Genomic DNA, 21,000 nt, shown 5'->3' on the forward strand with positions numbered 1-21,000 from the left:
TCAACCATCAATTAAAGGGTTACTCCACTGCCCCAGCGTTTGGAACATTTAGTTCTGAATTCTGGGTGCGGGCGTTGTGATGTCACGACCACGCCCCCTCAATGCAAGTCTATAGGAGGGGGCATGGTGGCCGCCACGCCTCCTCTCATAGACTTGCATTGAGGGGGTGTGTCATGACATCACGAGAGCCTTGGCTGTGACGTCATGACCCCTACAGCCCACACCCAGCATTGGGAATTAAATGTTCAGAATGCTGGGGCAGTGGAGTACCCCTTTAAATATTGCATTGTCACCAACATAGTTAAAAGCTTCCACACAATCAAAATAGTTTCCCCTGACATGTTTTGCTGCAGAAGCAGAGTCATCAGGGTAATGGGACACAATTAGAAATGACAGCCATGAACTGTCCTTCACTCTCTTAAGGATTAAACAATGAAGGATAAGTTTGAAGTGCCTGTTAGGAAGGGCTCGGTTCTTCATGGGGCCATTTAACCCTTTTGGAAAAGTGATGTGTTCTAATACATTTCTGTTCCAAAGAAACTTTTTATTCTTAGACATGCTTTCTGTCCTAAGTCAGGCAAATATTCAGAGGCATGGCTGGATTGTGTACAGAAGTAGCATCTGTTTTTCTGTCCTCTACTTCAAGTCCATGAGGTCTGCTGTCTGACATTAGGCTTAGTGAGGGAGATTTATCGTTGTTGCCCTTGGAGTTTTCTAATATATCACTGGGAAATTTATTCTTCAATAAGAACACCCCTTTCCCCATGAGACTTCTCACTAATAGGGTGTATTGATAAAGATGCCCTTGGAGAGAAAAATTATACTGTATATGTAGAGTTTAAGGAACATCCAATAAGGCAGTGATACAAAAATAATAAATAACTTTTATTCTGATTCTGTATATATAATACGAAAATTTTTAAAAGTCCATAACTGGCAGTATAATTGGTCAACACAGGACCGTGCTCAAAAGATGGGTATAGGGTAACAGGTGAATACCTATATCTAAATAGTCCTACCTCATCCTAGGACTATCCCTCACTACGTTTAGTGTGGGTGGGGGTGGGGTTTAGTGATTTCCACTCGCAGGTGGTTGGCTAATTATTCTCTCATACTCCTGTCCATGGACAGGAGTATGAGAGAATAATTAGCCAACCACCTGCGAGTGGAAATCACTAAACCCCACCCCCACCCACACTAAACGTAGTGAGGGATAGTCCTAGGATGAGGTAGGACTATTTAGATATAGGTATTCACCTGTTACCCTATACCCATCTTTTGAGCACGGTCCTGTGTTGACCAATTATACTGCCAGTTATGGACTTTTAAAAATTTTCGTATTATATATACAGAATCAGAATAAAAGTTATTTATTATTTTTGTATCACTGCCTTATTGGATGTTCCTTAAACTCTACATATACCCTTGGAGTTTTGAAGTATTTATTTATTTTTTGCCTTATTTTTGCTTATGTGCTACAAATGTATCATACTATCACAGGGGGTTGATACATTTGGCGCACATTAGCAAAAAACAACAAATCACTTCAGAACACCCGTTTGTATGATTCCTCCTCTTTTCTGAGATTTTTCTGCACACAAAGTCTCAGAGACTTTTAAAAGTGCTCTCCAATGGATGTTTTGTAAGCCAGGTCTCCCCTGGCTTTGACTTGCGACTTCTTAGAGGGGTTTGCGACTTTTTTTTTGCCTACATACGACATTTGCACTTCATAAATTTGGGGCCACTGCAGAGTGAAAAATGAAATTTGCTAAGGTACCGTATTTTTCGCCGTATAAGACTCACTTGGGGGGGTAAAGTTGGTGCGTCTTATACAGCGAATACACACCTATCGCGGCGGTCCCTGCGGCCATCTACGAACGGGACCCACGGCTAATACAGGACATCACCGACTGCGGTGATGCCCTGTATTAACGCGCCACACCCCTACCCCTTAATTCCCTGGTTGAACTTGATGGACATATGTCTTTTTTCGACCGTACTAACTATGTAACTATGTAACTATGTAAAAATAAGATTAATGCTTATGAAGAAATATAAAATCTCATCCCTTCCCCAATATCGCGCCACACCCCTACCCCTTAATTCCCTGGTTGAACTTGATGGACATATGTCTTTTTTCGACCGTACTAACTATGTAACTATGTAACTCTTCAGACGCGGCAATCAAAGCTGACCGCTGCGTCTGAAGAGAAAGTGACACTAACCCGTCTGCTCAGTTGGGCTGCTCGGGACCGCCGTGATGAAATCGCGGCGTCACGAACAGCTTACAGGACGCCGGGATTGACCTTACCTGCCTCCTCGGTGTCTGCTCCGTGCCTGGATACCCTGCATAGCCGGCGCTCTCCTTTGACATCATCACGTCGTCGCGCATCCAATAGGAGCGGCGTGCGTAGCGACGTGATGACGGCAATGGAGAGCGTGGATCCCGGGAAGAAGACGTCCGGAGCGTCGGGGACACCCCGGGGACTCGGTGACAGTGATGGAGCGACATCAAGGGCAGCGGTGACAGGTCTGGAGCGGCGGGGACACGTGAGTATTACCTCCTATACAAGTGATCTTCAACCTGCGGACCTCCAGATGCTGCAAAACTACAACTCACAGCCGTTGGCTGTCCGGGCATGCTGGGAGTTGTAGTTTTGCAACATCTGGAGGTCCGCAGGTTGAAGATCACTGTTGGGTTCAGAATCTTTTTTTTTCTAGATTTTGCACCTTTAAAATTGGGTGCATCTTATATGCCGGTGTGTCCTATAGGGCGAAAAATACGGTAATACTGCTTGCTACTTTATAAGTACCCGCGAACATCGGAAAAAAAGTTCTTAGGTGCACGTGCAACATTTCGTGCGCCCTGAGTAAGCAAAACAAAAGCTCTAAATGCAATGATAAATCTCCCCCAGTGAGTATTTTACATATTCTGTTCGCAGTCATATTCCATCAATGAAAAGCACTATGAAAATGCAGTGCAGAAAATAGAATTACCTTTGCTAAATGCATCTCACTTATCAAAGCCCCCATACTGGCTGTGGGGTCAGAGGGAAAAGACACCTTCCATTTTCTTGTCGCTTCCACAAACTTCTGCAGAAACTCATTATAAATTGAGCGCTGAACATAAATTCTGCTTGTGCAAAGACAAATCTCCCCCTGCAAAACAACATGGATCACCAAAAGAATGAGCTCATGGAATGCACTAGAAGTCTCTTTTTAAAGTCATAGGAATCCATGACCACATCAAGTGCTGGAAGCTGTATTGGAAGCAGGCGCCAATTGGCACATGGAGTAAAAAGCAGTAAGGTCCATATTACAAAGTTACTTCTTATTTCTATAATAACTATAGATAGATTTATATAACTTACAAGTTTAGACCCCTTTTAATATGACTTCATTATCTTACGGGTTCAAAGCCTACCCCCTAGCAATCTGTCAATAGGCACTACCATTGTCTTTCTACAAACTAACATTTTCGGCACATCACCACCATCTTGTGGTAGAAATAGGCATTTGCAACAGTAAATTTGGATAGGGCAATGTATTGATCTGCCATGTAGGTAGTTGATCTAAACTGTAAAAAAAAAAAAAAAAAAAAAAAATGACTGGCCCCAAAAAAGAGAGTTGTCATTTGTAACAATGGAAAGGATTATAAACAGTGGTGTCGCTACAGGGGCCAAAAGAAGGATCCCGCACTGGCACGGCAGAAGGAAGCTCTAACAGACATACTGTCAGGAGCCGCTTTGTCTATCAGCTCCCTGTCCTGCGTACATACACAGGCAGGTGCACTAGGGAGGAAACACCTTCTCAGAGGGTTTAACCCTTACAGCGCCTTCCCTCTAATAAAAACTCTCTGCAGGCACTGTAAAGGTTAAAGGAGTACTCCGGTGGAAAAGTTAAACAGATTGGTAAATGACTTCTATGTAAAAAACCTTAATCCTTCCAGTACTTATCCGCTGTTGTATGCTCCACGGGAAGTTCTTTATTTATTTATTTATTTTTCAGTCTGATCACAGTGCTCTCTGCTGACACCTCTGTCCGTGTCAGGAACTGTCCAGAGCATGAAAAAATCCCCATAGTAAACCTATGCTCCTCTGGACAGTTCCTGGCATGGACAGAGGTGTCAGCAGAGAGCACTGTGGTCAGACAGAAAAGAAATGTAAAAAGAATTTTGGGAAATTTTGGGACCCCTTAACCTAGCTCCGCGGTAGGTAGTGTCCCCAGGTGGGTAATGTCTCCCAGGTGGATAATGCCCCCAGTTGAGTAATAATGCCTTCAGTTAGGTAATAATGTCCCCAGTTAGGTAATAATGTACCCAGTTACGTAATAATGTCCCCAGTTAGGTAATAATGTACCCAGTTAGGTAATAATGTCCCCAGTTAGGTAATAATTCCCCCAGAAAGGTAACAAAGCCCCAACATAGGTAATGCCCCCAGTTAGGTAATAATGCCTCCACATAAATAATGCATACATTTCCCCCACATAGGTTTTATAAAAAATATTAAAAATTTATTCACCTTTCTGCCAATCCTGCGCTGAGGATGGGCTCTCAGTAGCCTGTGGAGCGGGACTTCGCTAGCAGGCCGCGTAATGAAATGATGCCATCACGTGGCCTGCAGTGCAATCTACACTCTTGTATGGACATTGTGTACGCTATTTCTGTAATGTAAAAAAATAGCAGCCGGAAAATGCTTTAGCCTGTATGTACATTATGTACGCAATTTGCGTATTGTACTTCCAGAAGCAGGAGAACGCTGTTTAAACAGCGGTTTTCTGCTTCTTCGCTTCTGCTGCCGTGGGGCGGCGAGGCCCGGGGGGGTTGGGGGTTTGGGGTGCAGCGAAAAAGTGTGCAAAAACTCCATGTACTCCTACTGTGCATTGACCCTGTGCATTGACAGGGTCGCGATCAAGGGGGGTACAGCCAGTTCTCCAGTAAGGGACCCGGGCCCCTTACCTGGGTACTGGCTCAGCAGTCAATGCACAGTAGGAGTACATTATGTTTTTTGGACACTTTTTCAATTCTATTGATAATAAATAAGTTTGGCAGGAGCAAAGAATGTTAAAATTTGCAAAGACATATTCACTATATGACATGACCAGTAAATAGTGTGGTAGCTCAATCCTGACTGAAAATATTTTTTGTTAAAAAAAAAACTATAAAAAAAAAAAAAAAAAAAAAAAAATTTTGGCTTGTTACTCCATGAAGCAAATCTGATTTGTGTCAGATGTGAGATTTGTGTATTTGCTGCTAAGTGAACAATCTCCATGAATGTTAAGTGTGTTTATTCCATAGTATTTTTTTCCAGGGATGATGCAGGAAAGATCCCTGTGTACACACTGTAGGGTATGAACACTTATCAATACAGGATGCAACATATCTGCCATCTAGTGGCCACTGAACTTTAACATTACAGTGAAATCAATTCTATGCGGGTGCTGAATCTCCAGTTTCGGAAACCTCCGGGTTTCCGGGACAGGGGAAGTGACGTCATGCCACGCCCCCCCATTCATGTAGGAGAAACTGGAAACTGGAGATTCAGCACCCGCATAGAATGCGGGTGCTGCAGGGAGATCGCGGGGGGTCTCAGCAGCGGGCCCCCCGCGATCAGACATCGTATCCCCTATCCTTTGGATAGGGGATACAATGTTTTTGCCCGGAATACCCCTTTAACCCCTTAACGACGAAGGACGTAAATGTACGTCCTGGTGATGCGGTACTTAACGCACCAGGACGTACATTTACGTCCTAAGCATAACCGCGGGCATCGGAGCGATGCCCGAAACATGCGCGGCAGGTCCCGGCTGTTGATCGCAGCCAGGGACCCGCCGGTAATGGCGGACAACCGCTATCCCGCGGATGTCCGCCATTAACCCTTCAGATGCCGTGATCAATACTGATCACGGCATCTGCAGCATCGCAGTCACTTAATTGGATGATCGGATCGCCCCCACAGCGCTGCCACGGCGATCCGATCATCCAGCACGGCAGCCGGAGGTCCCCTCACCTGCCTCCGCTGTCTTCCGGGAGTCTTCTGCTCTGATCTGCCTTCCCGCAGACCAGAGCAGAAGATGACCGATAACACTGATCAGTGCTATGTCCTATACATAGCACTGAACAGCATTAGCAATCGAGCGATTGCTATAAATAGTCCCCTATGGGGACTATTAAAGTGTAAAAATAAAAGTAAAAGTTAAAAAAATTTGAAAAACCCCCTCCCCAAATAAAAACTTAAATTGTCCCATTTTCCCTATTTCACCTTTAAAAAGTGTTAAAAAAATATTTTATATACATAGATGCTTTTTTTTACAACATTTTATTCCCCAAAAAATTTTATAAAAAATTTATTAAAATTTTATATAAGCAAATATGGTATCAATAAAAAGTACAGATCACGGCGCCAAAAATGAGCCCTCATACCGCCGCTTATACAGAAAAATGAAAAAGTTATAGGTCTTCAAATTAGGGGGATCTTAAACGTACTAATTTGGTTAAAAAGTTTGTGATTTTTTTTAAGCGCAACAGTAATAGAAAAGTATGTTATCACGGGTATCGTTTTAATTGTATTGACCCAAAGAATAAAGAACACACGTCATTTTTACCATAAATTGTACGGCGTGAAAATAAAACCTTCCAAAATTAGCAAAATTGCGGTTTTCTTTTTAATTTCCCCACACAAATAGTATTTTTTTGGTTGCGCCATACATTTTATGGTAAAGTGAGTGACGGCATTACAACGGACAACTGGTCGCGCAAAAAACAAGCCCTCATACTAGTCTGTGGATGAAAATATAAAAGAGTTATGATTTTTTGAAGGCGAGGAGGAAAAAAGGAAAACGTAAAAATAAAATTTTCTGCGTCCTTATGGCCAAAATGGGCTTCGTCCTTAAGGGGTTAAATAGTGATCTTCAATGAGACTGGTGTCCTCAAAAAATGGTCAGCATGTATAATGTATCATGGAGTGATCTATCACATAAATAGTCTGGATAAAGAGGTGATCTCAAAGAGGAGGTTTAACAGTATTTATTACCGTATATACTCGAGTATAAGCCGACCCGAGTATAAGCCGAGACCCCTAATTTCAACCCAAAATCCCAGGAAAAGTTATTGACTCGAGTATAAGCCTAGGGTGGGAAATACATCATCCCCCCCCTGTCATCATCCAGACCCGTCATTAACATCCTCATCATCATCACCGCCGGTCATCATCCAGACCCTCATCATCATCACCTGTCATCATCCCCTTGTCATCATCCCACACATCCCCCCTTCATCATCCCATTGTCATCATCCCCACCCCCCTTCATCATCCCCTTGTCATCATCTCCTTGTCATCATCCCCACCCCCCTTCAGCATCCCCTTGTCATCATCCCCACCCCCCTTCATCATCCCCTTGTCATCATCCCCACCCCCCTTTATCATCCCCCCTTCATCATCCTCTTATCATCCCACACCCCCCCTTCATCATCCTCTTCTCATCATCCGCCCTCAGTGGTCTTCAACCTGCGGACCTCCAGAGGTTTCAAAACTACAACTCCCAGCAAGCCCGGGCAGCCATCGGCTGTCCGGGCTTGCTGGGAGTTGTAGTTTTGAAACCTCCGGAGGTCTGCAGGTTGAAGACCACTGCGGCCTTCGACATCATCCAGCCCCCTCTCACCCCCCTTTAGTTCTGTACAGTACTCACCTCCGCTCTGCGCTGGTCCGGTGCTGCAGGGCTGTCCGGAGAGGAGGTGGTCCGGTGGGATAATGGTTCCGGGCTGCTATCTTCACCGGGGGCGCCTCTTCTCCACGCTTCCGGCCCGAAATAGAGGCGTTGCCTTGACAATGACGCAGAAGTACGTTGGCAATGAACGTACCTCTGCGTCGTTGTCAAGGCAACGTGACTATTCTGGGGCCGGGCCCGAAGCGCTTAGAAGAGGCCTCCCTGGTGAAGATAGCAGCCCGGAACCACTATCCCACCCGACGACCTCCTCACCGGACAGTCCTGCAGCACCAGACCAGCGCCGAGCGGAGGTGAGTACTGTACAGAACTAAAGGGGGGTGAGAGGGGGCTGGATGATGTCGAAGGCCGCAGTGGTCTTCAACCTGCGGACCTCCGGAGGTTTCAAAACTACAACTCCCAGCAAGCCCGGACAGCCGATGGCTGCCCGGGCTTGCTGGGAGTTGTAGTTTTGAAACCTCTGGAGGTCCGCAGGTTGAAGACCACTGCGGGTGGAGAGTTCACTCGAGTATAAGCCGAGGGGGGTGTTTTCAGCACGAAAAATCGTGCTGAAAAACTCGGCTTATACTCGAGTATATACGGTACATTGTTATTGCATTAAAATGGTTTCACATGGATTTTAGACTTCTCAGCACTTTGGACTGGCCGCAATAAAATAGACGCATAATACACACAAAAATTTCTTCAACACTGAACACTTGTGATGCTCCAGAGATAAGAGAACAATATATAGCAAAACAATGGTGATGACTGTTGATTTATTAATATTCATGTCACTTACCTGGTTAGAAAAACTTGACCTTACAGTGGTAGTCACACATTCGTCTAGGTTGGCATCTTCAAAAACAATGGCTGGGTTCTTTCCTCCTAGTTCTAAGGACAGCTTTTTACAATAGGGAGCGCTCTTTTCTATTATGCGCTGAGCAGTCCCAGTACTTCCAGTAAAGGAGATAACGGGCACATCGGGGTGACAGACAAGGGCCTCCCCTGCTTTCGGGCCAGTACCAAACACTATATTAACAACTCCTGGTGGGACACCTTTAATGATAAAACAATAGAAAAGTTTAAAGGTAATGTAATCACCTAGGAAACACGTTTCTGAAATAAGAATAATCCCAGGTTCTGATGTAACATGCAACAGTTTTTTTTTACATTTTGTTATAAGGAGGCCTTGTGCTAAAATGCGTTTCCTCTCATTAGGCTGCACCAAATACCCCATATTGTGAGAAAGGAAAAAAATCTTTTTTTTGCATTGACATAAGTAATCAGACCCTTTGCTCTGCCACTTTAAATTTAGCTCTGGCTCCTCCCATTTCTCTTCATCATCTTTGAAATGTTTCTACACCTTGATTAGAATCACCTGTGGTAAATTCCGGTGAGGCTAAGTCTCCACTTGTTTTTTTTCCTGTCAGTATTTGGCTCAAAAACTGCAGTGGGATTTTTCCAAAGTCAGAAGTGGATCTATAAGAGGGGAGAAGTATAAGTCCTTCCTTTATATGTCCTATTCCTTTTGAATACATTTCTGGCTTTGGCTCAAAAGCTGCAGTGGGAGTTTTCCAAAAACTGCCAAAAAAAAAAAAAACAAGTGGAAACTTAGCCTGATTGGACAGGATTGGGTAAGACACAGCCCTATCTATATAAGATCTCACAGCTGACTATGCATATTAGAACAAAAAAACTGCCATGATGTGGAAAGAACTACCTGTAGAGCTCAGACAGGATAGTCTGGAGGCACAGATCTGGAGAAGGGTACAAAAAATTTCTGCTATACTAAAAGTACTTTTTAAATAGACAAAGTTTAAAACAACCAGGACTCTTCCTAGAACTAGCCACACCACCAAACATAGTAATCAGTGGAGAAAGGCTTTGGTATGAGAGGTGACCAAGAACCCAATGGTCACTCTGGATGGAGCTTCAAAAATAATGTGTGCAGATCAGAGAGACTTCCTAAAGGTCAAACATGACTGTAGCACTCCACCAATCTAGGCTTTATAGCAGAGTGATCAGAAAGAAGCCTCTCCTTAGTAAAGGACACATGAAAAGTCTGCGTGGAGTTTAAAAGAAAGCACCTAACGGGCTCTGACGGTAGGTTCACACGTGGGGATTTTCGCAGCGTATTTCGCTGCGGATCTGTCGCTGAAGGCCCCCCTACATGCTGCCTTTATATGTACCTGCTCGGAGCGGCAATACGCCGCTCCGAGCAGACACACTGCAATATGCGAGTTGTCGCGCGCATGCGCAGTATACTCGCACATCGCGGCAGCTCCCGGCCTAGCTCATTGAGCAGGGGGAGCGGCCATGATGTGTGCGAGTACACCACGCATGCGCGGCGACTCGCACATCGCAGTGTGTCTGCTCGGAGTGGTGTATTGCGGCTCCGAGCAGGCACAGTTAAGGGCACCATACAGAGGTCCTTCAACGGTGGATCTGCAGCGTAAAATATGCTGTAAATCCGCACGTGTGAATGTATCCTAAAAAAGAAGATTCTCTGGTCTGATGAAACCAAAATGTAACTTTGTGGCCTCAATTCTAAGCATCATGTCTGGAGGAAACCAGGCACTGCTCATCCCCTGCCCGGTGAAGCATGGTGGTGGCTGCTCTATTTATCTTCTCATCTATCCTACAGCATGATGCTAAACTACAAAGATATTCTGAATACCAACCTGATCCAGAGTGCTCTGGACCTCAGATTGGACGAATGTTCACCTTCTAACAAGACAATGGGGCAGATTTATTAAAACCTGTACAGAGGAAAAGTTGACCAGTTGTCCATAGCAACCAATCAGATAATTTATTTAATTATTCCGAGGCCTTGTTAAAAATGAAAGGAGCGATCTGATTGGTTGCTATAGACAACTGGTCAACTTTTCCTCTGCACAGGTTTTGATAAATCTCCCCCAATGACCCTAAACACACAGCGAAGTCAACACTTAGGAACAACTCTGTGAATGGTCTTGAGTGGCCAGAGCCCTGACTTAAACCCCCCTGAAAATTGCTTTCATATAAGTACTGAAAGGTACAAATAAAGGGTCTGGATACTTATGTCATTGTAGTATTTTAGATTTTCCTGTTCATATCTGTAACATTCTGTTTTCAATTTGTGATTATGGGGTATTAAGGTGTAAAAAAAAATGGAGGAAAACTTGATTTTATTTTTTATTTTAGCACCAGGTTGCAAATGAACAAAATGTGAAAAAATTGAAAGGGTCAGAAGATTTTCCAAATGTATTGGAAATACAATTCCTACATTCCTCAAAAGTTGTAGAATTATGGAAATCCCAGGATTGACATGTCAATGATGAAATGGAAATAAAATATTCAAAACATCTCGCTTTATTCAGTACAAAGTGTGAGCACCACGCGCACTTACATGCCTTACCATGCTATCAATTAGTTTATAAATGGTTGTCAGAGGGATTTTATGCCACACAACGCGTAGCGATCTGCTGTGGTGATAAACCAAGGTCACTCACTTTAATGATAACTGGCTGTTATGATTCGGCTGGCTGGAGGTGGATCCTCTGTGTCAGAGAGGGATTGGCGTGGACCGTACCGGTGGACCGGTTCTAAGTTGCTACTGGTATTCGCCAGAGCCCGCCGCAAAGCGGGATGGTCTTGCTGCGGAGGTAGCAACCAGGTCGTATCCACCGGTAACGGCTCAACCTCTCTGACTGCTGAGACAGGCGCGGTACAGAAGGACAAGGCAAGAGCAAGGTCGGACGTAGCAGAAGGTCAGGGCAGGCAGCAAGGGTCGTAGTCAGGGGCAACAGCAGAAGATCTGGAACACAGGCTTTGGACAACACTAAACGCTTTCTCTGGCACAAGGCAACAAGATCCGGCAAGGAAGTGAAGGGGAAGTGAGGTTAAATAGACAGGGAGCAGGTGGAGCCTAATTAGACTGATTGGGCCAGGCACCACTCATTGGTGCACTGGCCCTTTAAATCTTAGAGAGCTGGCGCGCGCGCCCTAAGGAGCGGAGCCACGCTCGCCAGAACGTGACAGCCGGGGACCGGGACGGGTAAGTGGCTTGGGATGTCAGTGCTCCCGGTCAGCGGGTCTGACCGGGGCGCTGCAGAGAGGAGAACGCCGCGAGCGCTCTGGGGAGGAGCAGGGACCCGGAGCGCTCGGCGTAACAGTACCCCCCCCTTAGGTCTCCCCCTCTTTTTGTCTCCTTGTCCCTTCAAATGAGACGAGAACATAGGGGGCGCCTCGAGTTTCCTTCCGGAACAAAAAGAAGTCCTGGGTAGCTACATCAGCGGCAGGTAATCCAGAAGAAGTGGGAATGGGGAGGGGGGGCAGAGGGTGAAGCTTGTCACGGGGCAGAGTGTCACCAGGAAGGGGGCTATGAGGAGCAGATGTGAGACATCGTTTGTGACAAGCAGGACCCCAATTCTTGATCTCCCCGGTGGTCCAGTCAAGGGTGGGAGAATGACGCTGGAGCCATGGCAGACCAAGGAGGACTTCAGAGGTGCAGTTGGGCAAAACAAAAAATTCAATTTTCTCGTGATGCAGTCCAATGCTCATAAGCAAGGGCTCTGTGCGGTAACGCACAGTGCAGTCCAACTTCACTCCGTTGACCGAAGAAATGTAGAGCGGCTTGACGAGACGGGTCACCGGGATGCAGAACCTATTAACCAAAGAGGCCAGAATAAAATTTCCAGCAGAACCAGAGTCCAAGAAGGCCACAGCTGAGAAGGAGGAGTTGGCAGAAGGAGCAATCCGCAAGGGCACAGTGAGACGTGGAGAAGCAGAATTCACACCAAGGGACGCCACTCCCATTTGAACAGGATGCGTGCATGCCTTTCCCAGACGTGGAGGACAAATAGGGCAATCCACCAAGAAATGTTCGGTACTAGCGCAGTACAGACATAAATTTTTATCTCTGCGGCGAGTCATCTCTTCATGGGTCAGACGAGACCGATCCACTTGCATAGCCTCCTCGGCGGGAGGCACAGGGGTAGATTGCAAAGGATACTGGGAGAGAGGTGCCCAGAGATCAAGGTCCTTTTCCTGGCGGAGCTCCTGGTGTCTTTCAGAAAAACGCTTGTCAATGCGGGTGGCCAAAAGGATAAGTTCTGACAGGTTAGCTGGAATTTCTCGTGCGGCCAGTACATCTTTGCTGTTGCTGGATAGGCCTTTTTTAAAGGTCGCGCAGAGGGCCTCCTTGTTCCAAGATAATTCAGAGGCGAGGGTACGAAATTGGATGGCGTATTCGCCTACAGAAGAATTTCACTGGACCAGGTTCAGCAAGGCAGTTTCGGCAGAAGAAGCTCGGGCTGGTTCCTCGAAGACACTACAGACTTCAGCGAAGAAGGACTGGACTGGACAGGCTGTGGCAGGATCATTGCGGTCCCAGAGCGGTGTGGCCCAGGACAAGGCCTTTCCAGACAGAAGACTAACTACGAAAGCCACCTTAGACCGTTCTGTAGGAAATTGGTCCGACATCATCTCCATATGTAGGGAACATTGAGACAGGAATCCACGGCAGAGTCTAGAGTCCCCATCAAATTTGTCCGGCAGGGACAAGCGGAGGCTAGGAGCGGCCACTCGCTGCGGAGGAGGTGCAGGAGCTGGCAGGGGAGATGGTTGCTGCTGTAGCAGTGGCAGAAGTTGCTGTAACATGGCGGTCAACTGCGACAGCTGCTGTCCTTGTTGGGCAATTTGTTGAGATTGCTGGGCACCACCGTGGGTAGGTCAGCGAGACTTGGCAGCAGCACCTCAGCGGGATCCATGGCCGGATCTACTGTTATGATTCGGCTGGCTGGAGGTGGATCCTCTGTGTCAGAGAGGGATTGGCGTGGACCGGTTCTAAGTTGCTACTGGTATTCGCCAGAGCCCGCCGCAAAGCGGGATGGTCTTGCTGCGGCGGTAGCAACCAGGTCGTATCCACCGGTAACGGCTCAATCTCTCTGACTGCTGAGACAGGCGCGGTACAAAAGGACAAGGCAAGAGCATGGTCGGACGTAGCAGAAGGTCAGGGCAGGCAGCAAGGGTCGTAGTCAGGGGCAACAGCAGAAGATCTGGAACACAGGCTTTGGACAACACTAAACGCTTTCTCTGGCACAAGGCAACAAGATCCGGCAAGGAAGTGAAGGGGAAGTGAAGTTAAATAGACAGGGAGCAGATGGAGGCTAATTAGACTGATTGGGCCAGGCACCACTCATTGGTCCACTGGCCCTTTAAATCTTAGAGAGCTGGCGCGCGCGCGCCCTAAGGAGTGGAGCCGCACGCGCCAGAACGTGACAGCCAGGGACCGGGACGGGTAAGTGGCTTGGGATGTCAGTGCAGTGCTCCCGGTCAGCGGGTCTGACCGGGGCGCTGCAGAGAGGAGAACGCCGCGAGCGTGTAACACTGGCACATCGAATAACAGGACCTACCACTCCGGCAAAGACACAGTTAAAGGGGTACTCCAGTGAAAACATTTTTTTTTTATCAACTGGTGCCAGAAAAGCTAAACAGATTTGTAAATTACTTCTATTTAAAAATATTATTCCTTCCAGTACTTATCAGCTGCTGTATGCTCCACAGGAAGATCTTTTCTTTTTGAATTTCTTTTCTGCCTGACCACAGTGCTCTCTGCTGACACCTCAGTCCATGTCAGGAACTGTCTAGAGCAGGAGCAAATCCCCATAGCAAACCTAACCTTCTCTGGACAGTTCCTCACACAGTCAGAGGTGTCAGCAGAGAGCTCTGTGGTCAGACAGAAAAGAAATACAACTTCCTCTGTAGAGCTGATAAATACTGGAAGGATTAAGATTTATTTTTTTTATAAAAGTAATTCACAAATCTGTTTAACTTTCTGGCACCAGTTGATAAAAAAAAAAAAAAATGCCACCCGAGTACGCCATTTAAGATGTTAATAATAAATAAAGGGTTTTCCGGAACTTGTAGTCCCACACATCCCAGAGCAGGGAAAGTCACAGTTGAGGTTACAGATGTCACAGTTGGCTACTGTAAGAATCTCAGAGGGACCGCACTGATGGTATATAGTCAGTATCCCCTGGGGCACTTGCTGGTGACTATGTCTTCTTTGATGGTGCATGAAAGGCCCATGATGTTAAGTGCACATTATAAACCAAGACAAGGAAACTTAAAAGGTGTTACAATACAATGGCTAATTTTTACTTAACTTTTTCCACATAGTGAAGGTACTAATCTTATAGATTTCCAATGAAAACAGTACCTGAGGTAGGTGATTGTAGATGGTACTGTACAATAGGGACAGGACTATGCTGTCAAGCACAGCCACATTCATATGTATGGAACAGTACATGTGTAAGAAATACTTGATTTACTTGACCCCTTCTGGCCAGCAGGGTCCTTTTTTTTTTTTTCTTCTTTTTAGAATAAAAAAGAAAAAAACCAAAAAGAAAAAAAACAAACACTATTCAATAAAACAGTTCCCTGTAGTTTATTATATAGCTTCATACATTATCATAATGGTCTTCAAGTATCTTTTTCTACATACCTTAATCCCTTAAGGACATGGCCCATTTTAACCTTGAGGATTTCATTTTCATTTGTGCGTTTTTGTTTTTCCTTAAAATGTACCGTGAAACCAAAAACTTGTGGGTGGGGGGGGGGGGGGGGTTTACACAGCGCACGTTATGGTAAAAATGATACATTATCTTTACTATGCAAACTTTTTTTTAACAGAATTGGTATGCATAAAATTGTTCTTTTCTGAGCCCTATAACTTTTTTATTTTTCTGTATACATAGATGTTTGAGGGCTACTTTTTTGCGCTGTGATCTGTAGTATTTATTAGTACCATGTTTGTTTTGATGGGACTATTTGATCGCTTTTTAATCTTCTTTTTCTGATATATGATATTGTACATTATATATTTTCATGGTAGCCGAAGTTTATTTCTTGCATTCACAAGTCATGCACTCAATGTCACGTACAAGCAGCAGAATGAGACAACACCAGGAGGGGTTACTTAACAGTGAAACTAAGCTCTTCACCTTCTATTATGTCATCGGTGTTTGTACTTGCTGTTAGCTAAACATTGAAGCTTTTTAAGGGTCTAACACTTTTCCACAGTTGTCTTTCTAAAGGTTAGATTGTTTATAAACCAATACCTGCTTCACTCAGAAATCTGCACATCATCCATGCCGTAACTGAGGTCATCTCACTCGGCTTTGCCACAACTGTATTACCACAGGCTATAGCAGGGGCAATCTTCCAGGTCAACAAATATAGGGGTAGGTTCCATGGGCTGATCAATCCAGCTGACAGAAAGAAACACAGTTAAGGAAGACACAGTATTAAGAAAATCCAGCCAACCTATGACATATATTACCGACTCCAATCGGGGTGCGCACGGTGTAATTCATGCAATTCAGGTGGTCCATCTGTGTGCATTCTGTGGTGTGATGCAGGATGGATGAGGCAAAGAACCGAAAGTTGTATGCAGAACGTGGTATATCCACAGTACGTGCAAATGTAACAGTTTTACCTAGAGAGTTAAAAAAGATGTTCACTTTTAGAAAGGGTCCAGGGAAAATTTGAACTATTGCTAATAAGTGATGGCATGCATGGGTTAATATGGATGCAGGGCTATACTGTGACTTTTTGTAGAGCTACAGGATTTGTTTTAACTACTGAGGGATAGCTGCAGTCCACAAGATTGCAAAGAGCTCAATGTACAGTGGGGATCAAAAGTTTGGGCACCCCAGGTAAAAAATTGTATTAATGTGCATAAAGAAGCCAAGGAAAAATTGAATAATCTCCAAAAGGCATCAAATTACAGATTAAACATTCTTATAACATGTCAACAAAAGTTAGATTTTATTTCCATCATTTACACTTTCAAAATAACAGAAAACAAAAAAAAATGTCATCTGCAAAAGTTTGGGCACCCTGCAGAGTTAATATCTTGTACTGCCCCCTTTGGCAAGTATCACAGCTTGTAAACACTTTTTGTAGCCAGCCAAGAGTCTTTCAATTCTTGTTTGATGTATCTTTGCCCATTCTTCCTTACAAAAGTATTCCAGTTCTTTGAGATTTCTGGGCTGTCTGTCACGCACTGCTCTTTTAAGGTCTATCCATAGATTTTCAATTATGTTGAGGTCTGGAGATTGTGAAGGCCATGGCAAAACCTTCAGTTTACGCCTCTTGATGTAATCCCCTGTGGATTTCGAGGTGTGTTTTGGATCATTATCCATTTGTAGAAGCCATCCTCTCTTTAACTTCAGCTTTTTCACAGATGGCATCAAGTTAGCATCCAAAATTTGCTGAAATATTATTGAATCAATTTTTCCTTCTACTCGTGAGATGTTCTCTGTGCAACTGGCTGCAATACAACCCCAAAGCATCATTGATCCACCCCCATGCTTAACAGTTGGACAGAGGTTCTTTTAGTTAAATTCTCTTCCCCTTCTTCTCCAAATGTACCTTTGCTCATTCCGGCCAAAAAGTTCAATTTTAACCTCATCGGTCCACAGAACTTTTTCCAAAATGCATCAGGCTTGCCTATATGTTCATTTGCAAAGTTCAAACATTTTTGTGGTGAGGACGTAGAAGAAGTTTTCTTCTGATGACTCTTCCATGAAGACCATATTTGTACAAGTATCTCTTTATAGTGTAATAGTGTACCACAACTCCAGTGTCTGCCAGATCTTTCTGGAGGGATTGTGCAGTCAAACGTGGGTTTTGAATTGTTTTTCTCACAATCCTGCGAGCTGTTCTGTCTGATATTTTTCTTGGTCTTCCAGGTCTTGCTTTAACTTCCACTGTTCCTGATGACTGCCATTTCTTAATTACATTCCGAACAGAGGATATTGACATCTGAAAATGTTTTGCTATCTTCTTATAGCCTTCTCCAGCTTTGTGAGCGTCAACTATTTTCAGTTTCAGATTTCTAGACAACTGCTTAGAAGAACCCATGGTGCTGATTGTTGGGGCAAAGTCAGATGAGTCTGGGCACTTAAAACCTTTGAGATTGACATCACCTGGTCTTCCCAGATGATGATTGAGAACAATCCATGACACTGGCAGGTCTCAGCTTTGCAAAGGTGGCAGTGCATACTATAAATTCTGCAGGGTGCCCAAACTTTTGCAGACGCCATTTTTTTGTTTTCTGTTATTTTGAAAGTGTAAATGATGGAAATAAAATCTAACTTTTTTTGACATAAGAATGTCCAATCTGTAATTTGATGCCTTTTGGAGATTTTTCCATCTTTCCTTGGCTTCTTTATGCACATTAATACAAATTTTTACCTGGGGTGCCCAAACTTTTGATCCCCACTGTAGACTGTGGGCTGCAGCTCAATAGTTAAAACCAATGTTGTAGTTCTACAAAAGGTGGCAGAATAGTAGAACTTGTCACTTTGCTATACATATTACTGGGAAGATTACATTGACGGCTATCAAAGTACGCTTGAAGCTGTTGTTTCGCAGCAGCTAGAGACCACCAAACTGGAAGAATGTTATATTTGTATGATCAACAAAACAATGTACCAAGTACTAGACCTGGACAAATCTATTTGGCTGCTGACATTGTTGAGAACCTTATGACAGTTTTTACCATGTGATTTCTGGGAAATGTGGTTACCAAGAATTACATATCTTTTCATATATGGGTGAAGCATAGAAAAGCACTTTCCCCATTTGGTGCAGGTACCTTTTAGAGGAAATGGTTGATCTACAGTACAGGCAGAGGCGTGTTGACTGCTTCTTTAGGAAATACCCATACATGTTTTAAGTTAGTAAATCTGGTGCAAACCAACTTAGATGTTATGCAAACTCATTTCCTTTAGCATACAAGCTAACTTTCCCTGTTTGGGATTTTGCAGGCATAAAAAGTTATTTTGTGACTCATTTCTGGCCCGTTACTAAAACACCTTTAAATATGCTTGCAAATCAAGTGGTTTTTTTACCTAATGTGATGGCTTAAGCATGTCACATATCTTTTATTTAATTTAGGCTCTACAATAAATCCAGAGATTTCTTAAACTGTAGATTCCAGTAATGCATTACCCAATGCCTATATGTTACATATTTGTCATTTTTAAGGGGAACTCCACTCCCAGATAGTCATCACATGGGACAGTGCTGTGGGCATACATATTAAATATGATGACTGTACATGTGCCAACAAATTACTATACCACTACAACTTCAAAAATATATGTCCTTTGTCACCTTGGTCCTTAGATTCGGCCTGTGCAAACTCCTCCAAGTGGTTTTCAATAAGGTCTGCTAGCTTGTTCATGACTCTTGATCTGTCTTGGGCGCTCCAAGTAGACCAGATGGGGAATGCAGCTTTGGCAGCATCGACTGCTGCACCAACCTGGTAAGGAAATATCAGCTATTTACTACTTATCAACCATACATTGCTGGCAGAAGTTATTTATGCTTGTAGTCTATTTTCTAAACATTCTATGACCTAGCCTATGTTAGGATTGGCGATCAATGAATGATCAGTGGGTTGGGGAGGGGGGGATTTCAAATGATCAGTGCAATGAAGGAGCTGCAGCACTCCTTTGATTCCAACATTGTCACAGCATGTTCTATTGAACAGGCTGAAATATGGTACCGGGCACCACAACTCCTCAAGACAACTTCTGTGCTTATGTACCGTAGAGATTAAAGGGCTAGCTGTGCTCACAAGACCCTGAAGGTTGGACAGCCACTAGTCAAACAGTGATGGCCACTATAGACAATCATTGTTATAGTCCCAAAGAAACCCTTGGAATTAGGAATCATGGGAAAATACTTTTTCACTTTTCGATTAGTAAAGAGAAGTCATTTCAGGAGACAAGAAGGTTCTCAAATAATAGGCAGCCATGAATTACAACCAACCACACAGTAAGGCACAGACACAACTTTTAGCAGAGAATATGCAACCTTATTACTTGACAACCTTATAAAAATGGATATACTTGTGCAACAAATGGACTGCTCCAAGGTCAGCTTTAAATGGAGTTTTCCTATCCTGGATATCACTTGTCATTTTGTTAAAAGGCCCGAATATCAACTCAGAACTTAGCACCACCTAATTACGCTCTGGTCCTCTTCTGGACCAGTTCTACCATGTGTTTTGGCGATATACCAGGACAAGTAAGCAAATGAACCAAAACCTTTCCACAAGACCACCATGTGATAAATTGTTGGTCCACCATACATAATGCATAGTGACCATTTTCTTTGAGAAGCCCACCCCCATGCAAAAGTGTAGTATCAATGCATCTTTACTCCATTGGAACAGAACAGGGTAACATTTTATAATTTTGGACTGTTGGTGGTCCTCGAGGACTGGGTTGGGGACCTGTGTTGTAGCAGAACATCATGGTGGGTTAAAAAAGAATAAAAAGAATAAAAAAAATAAAGAACACCAGCATATTCTGCAGAATTTTGCAATACAGAGGGGCCAAGTACAAACAAAATTAAACATGAAACAAGGAAATAGCACTGACAACAGTCAAAAGTTCTTGTTTTCCACAATGGTCCAGTCATCTTTTATAAGAAACCAGCATGACCCAGTCATCTAGTAATGGTTTTGTAAGGCTGAGATGCTATTAAGTCAGGAATAAGCTCACATTTCCTGTATATAAATATATATTTACATTAAATGATTCATACATGTAATCAAGACGTGACAAAGGCATTGTGATTGATAGCTATAAAAGACTCATCATTGAATTGTCCCCAGTGTATTTGGTGGAGTGTCAGGTTCTTTCTTGCACCACTTTAAGGATACATTCACACGTGCATATTTTTGCTGCAGATTTGCTGTAGCAGATTTTGCTAGCCATTAAAGTCAATGGGCAGCCAGATCTGATACAAAAATATGAACGTGTGAACGCACCCTAAAAGGACAAAGACAAGATAAAAACAAGATTGCTGCAGTTATTTTCCTCACCTCCTCATTGTCACTATCAGGCACCTTGCAGTTGACCTTCCCTGTAGAAGGATCATATGAATCGATGTAGGATTTAGCTGGGACAAATCTTCCACCAATATAGTTTTGCAGCTCCAGAAAAGCAGTCTCAGTCTCCATGTTTAGCTAGAAAGAGTTGTGTTCTCTTCCCAAGGTTCAGAAAACAGATCATTAATCTGGAATTTGGACTGTAATGTTTATTGGGATAAGCTCCTCCCAACTCTGCAAACACACAACTAGGTAGTTGTGTCACTGCACCTTTACCTATTCCAGCCTTAATACAGAAGGTGGAAAATAAATAACGGTCTCTGTGCCATAGAAGCATGTAATACGTATATGCAAAGAGTAAAGAAGAAAAAAAGATGCAGGCACTCTCTAAGTGTAGTAATCCC

At 43.9% G+C, this 21,000-nt stretch overlaps 1 protein-coding gene and 1 long non-coding RNA gene across 5 annotated transcripts in view; one reads left to right on the forward strand and one right to left on the reverse strand.

Annotated features, from left to right (window-relative positions):
• The window catches only part of LOC130362323 (uncharacterized), a 78,310-nt gene that overhangs the window by 39,726 nt on the left and 17,584 nt on the right, over positions 1–21,000 (forward strand). The window contains exon 2 of the long non-coding RNA XR_008891360.1: positions 18,883–19,021. This is a non-coding gene — a long non-coding RNA (uncharacterized LOC130362323). The remainder of the gene's footprint in view (positions 1–18,882; positions 19,022–21,000) is intronic.
• LOC130362321 (2-aminomuconic semialdehyde dehydrogenase-like) overlaps positions 1–21,000 on the reverse strand; it is a 137,720-nt gene that overhangs the window by 792 nt on the left and 115,928 nt on the right. For 3 of the 4 annotated variants that reach the window (XM_056566594.1, XM_056566591.1, XM_056566590.1), the window contains exons 18-22: positions 18,871–19,018; positions 16,028–16,183; positions 15,807–15,956; positions 8,504–8,760; positions 2,998–3,159 (exon numbers count right to left, since the gene is read on the reverse strand). In XM_056566594.1, the coding sequence (XP_056422569.1) occupies positions 2,998–3,159; positions 8,504–8,760; positions 15,807–15,956; positions 16,028–16,183; positions 18,871–19,018 (873 nt within the window). Of the gene's footprint in view, positions 1–2,997; positions 3,160–8,503; positions 8,761–15,806; positions 15,957–16,027; positions 16,184–18,870; positions 19,019–20,590; positions 20,928–21,000 lie in introns of those variants that run through there. The other variant, XM_056566596.1, reaches the window with a different exon arrangement.

The sequence above is a fragment of the Hyla sarda genome, chromosome 3 (assembly GCF_029499605.1).
Source record: "Hyla sarda isolate aHylSar1 chromosome 3, aHylSar1.hap1, whole genome shotgun sequence".
NCBI lineage: Eukaryota > Metazoa > Chordata > Amphibia > Anura > Hylidae > Hyla > Hyla sarda.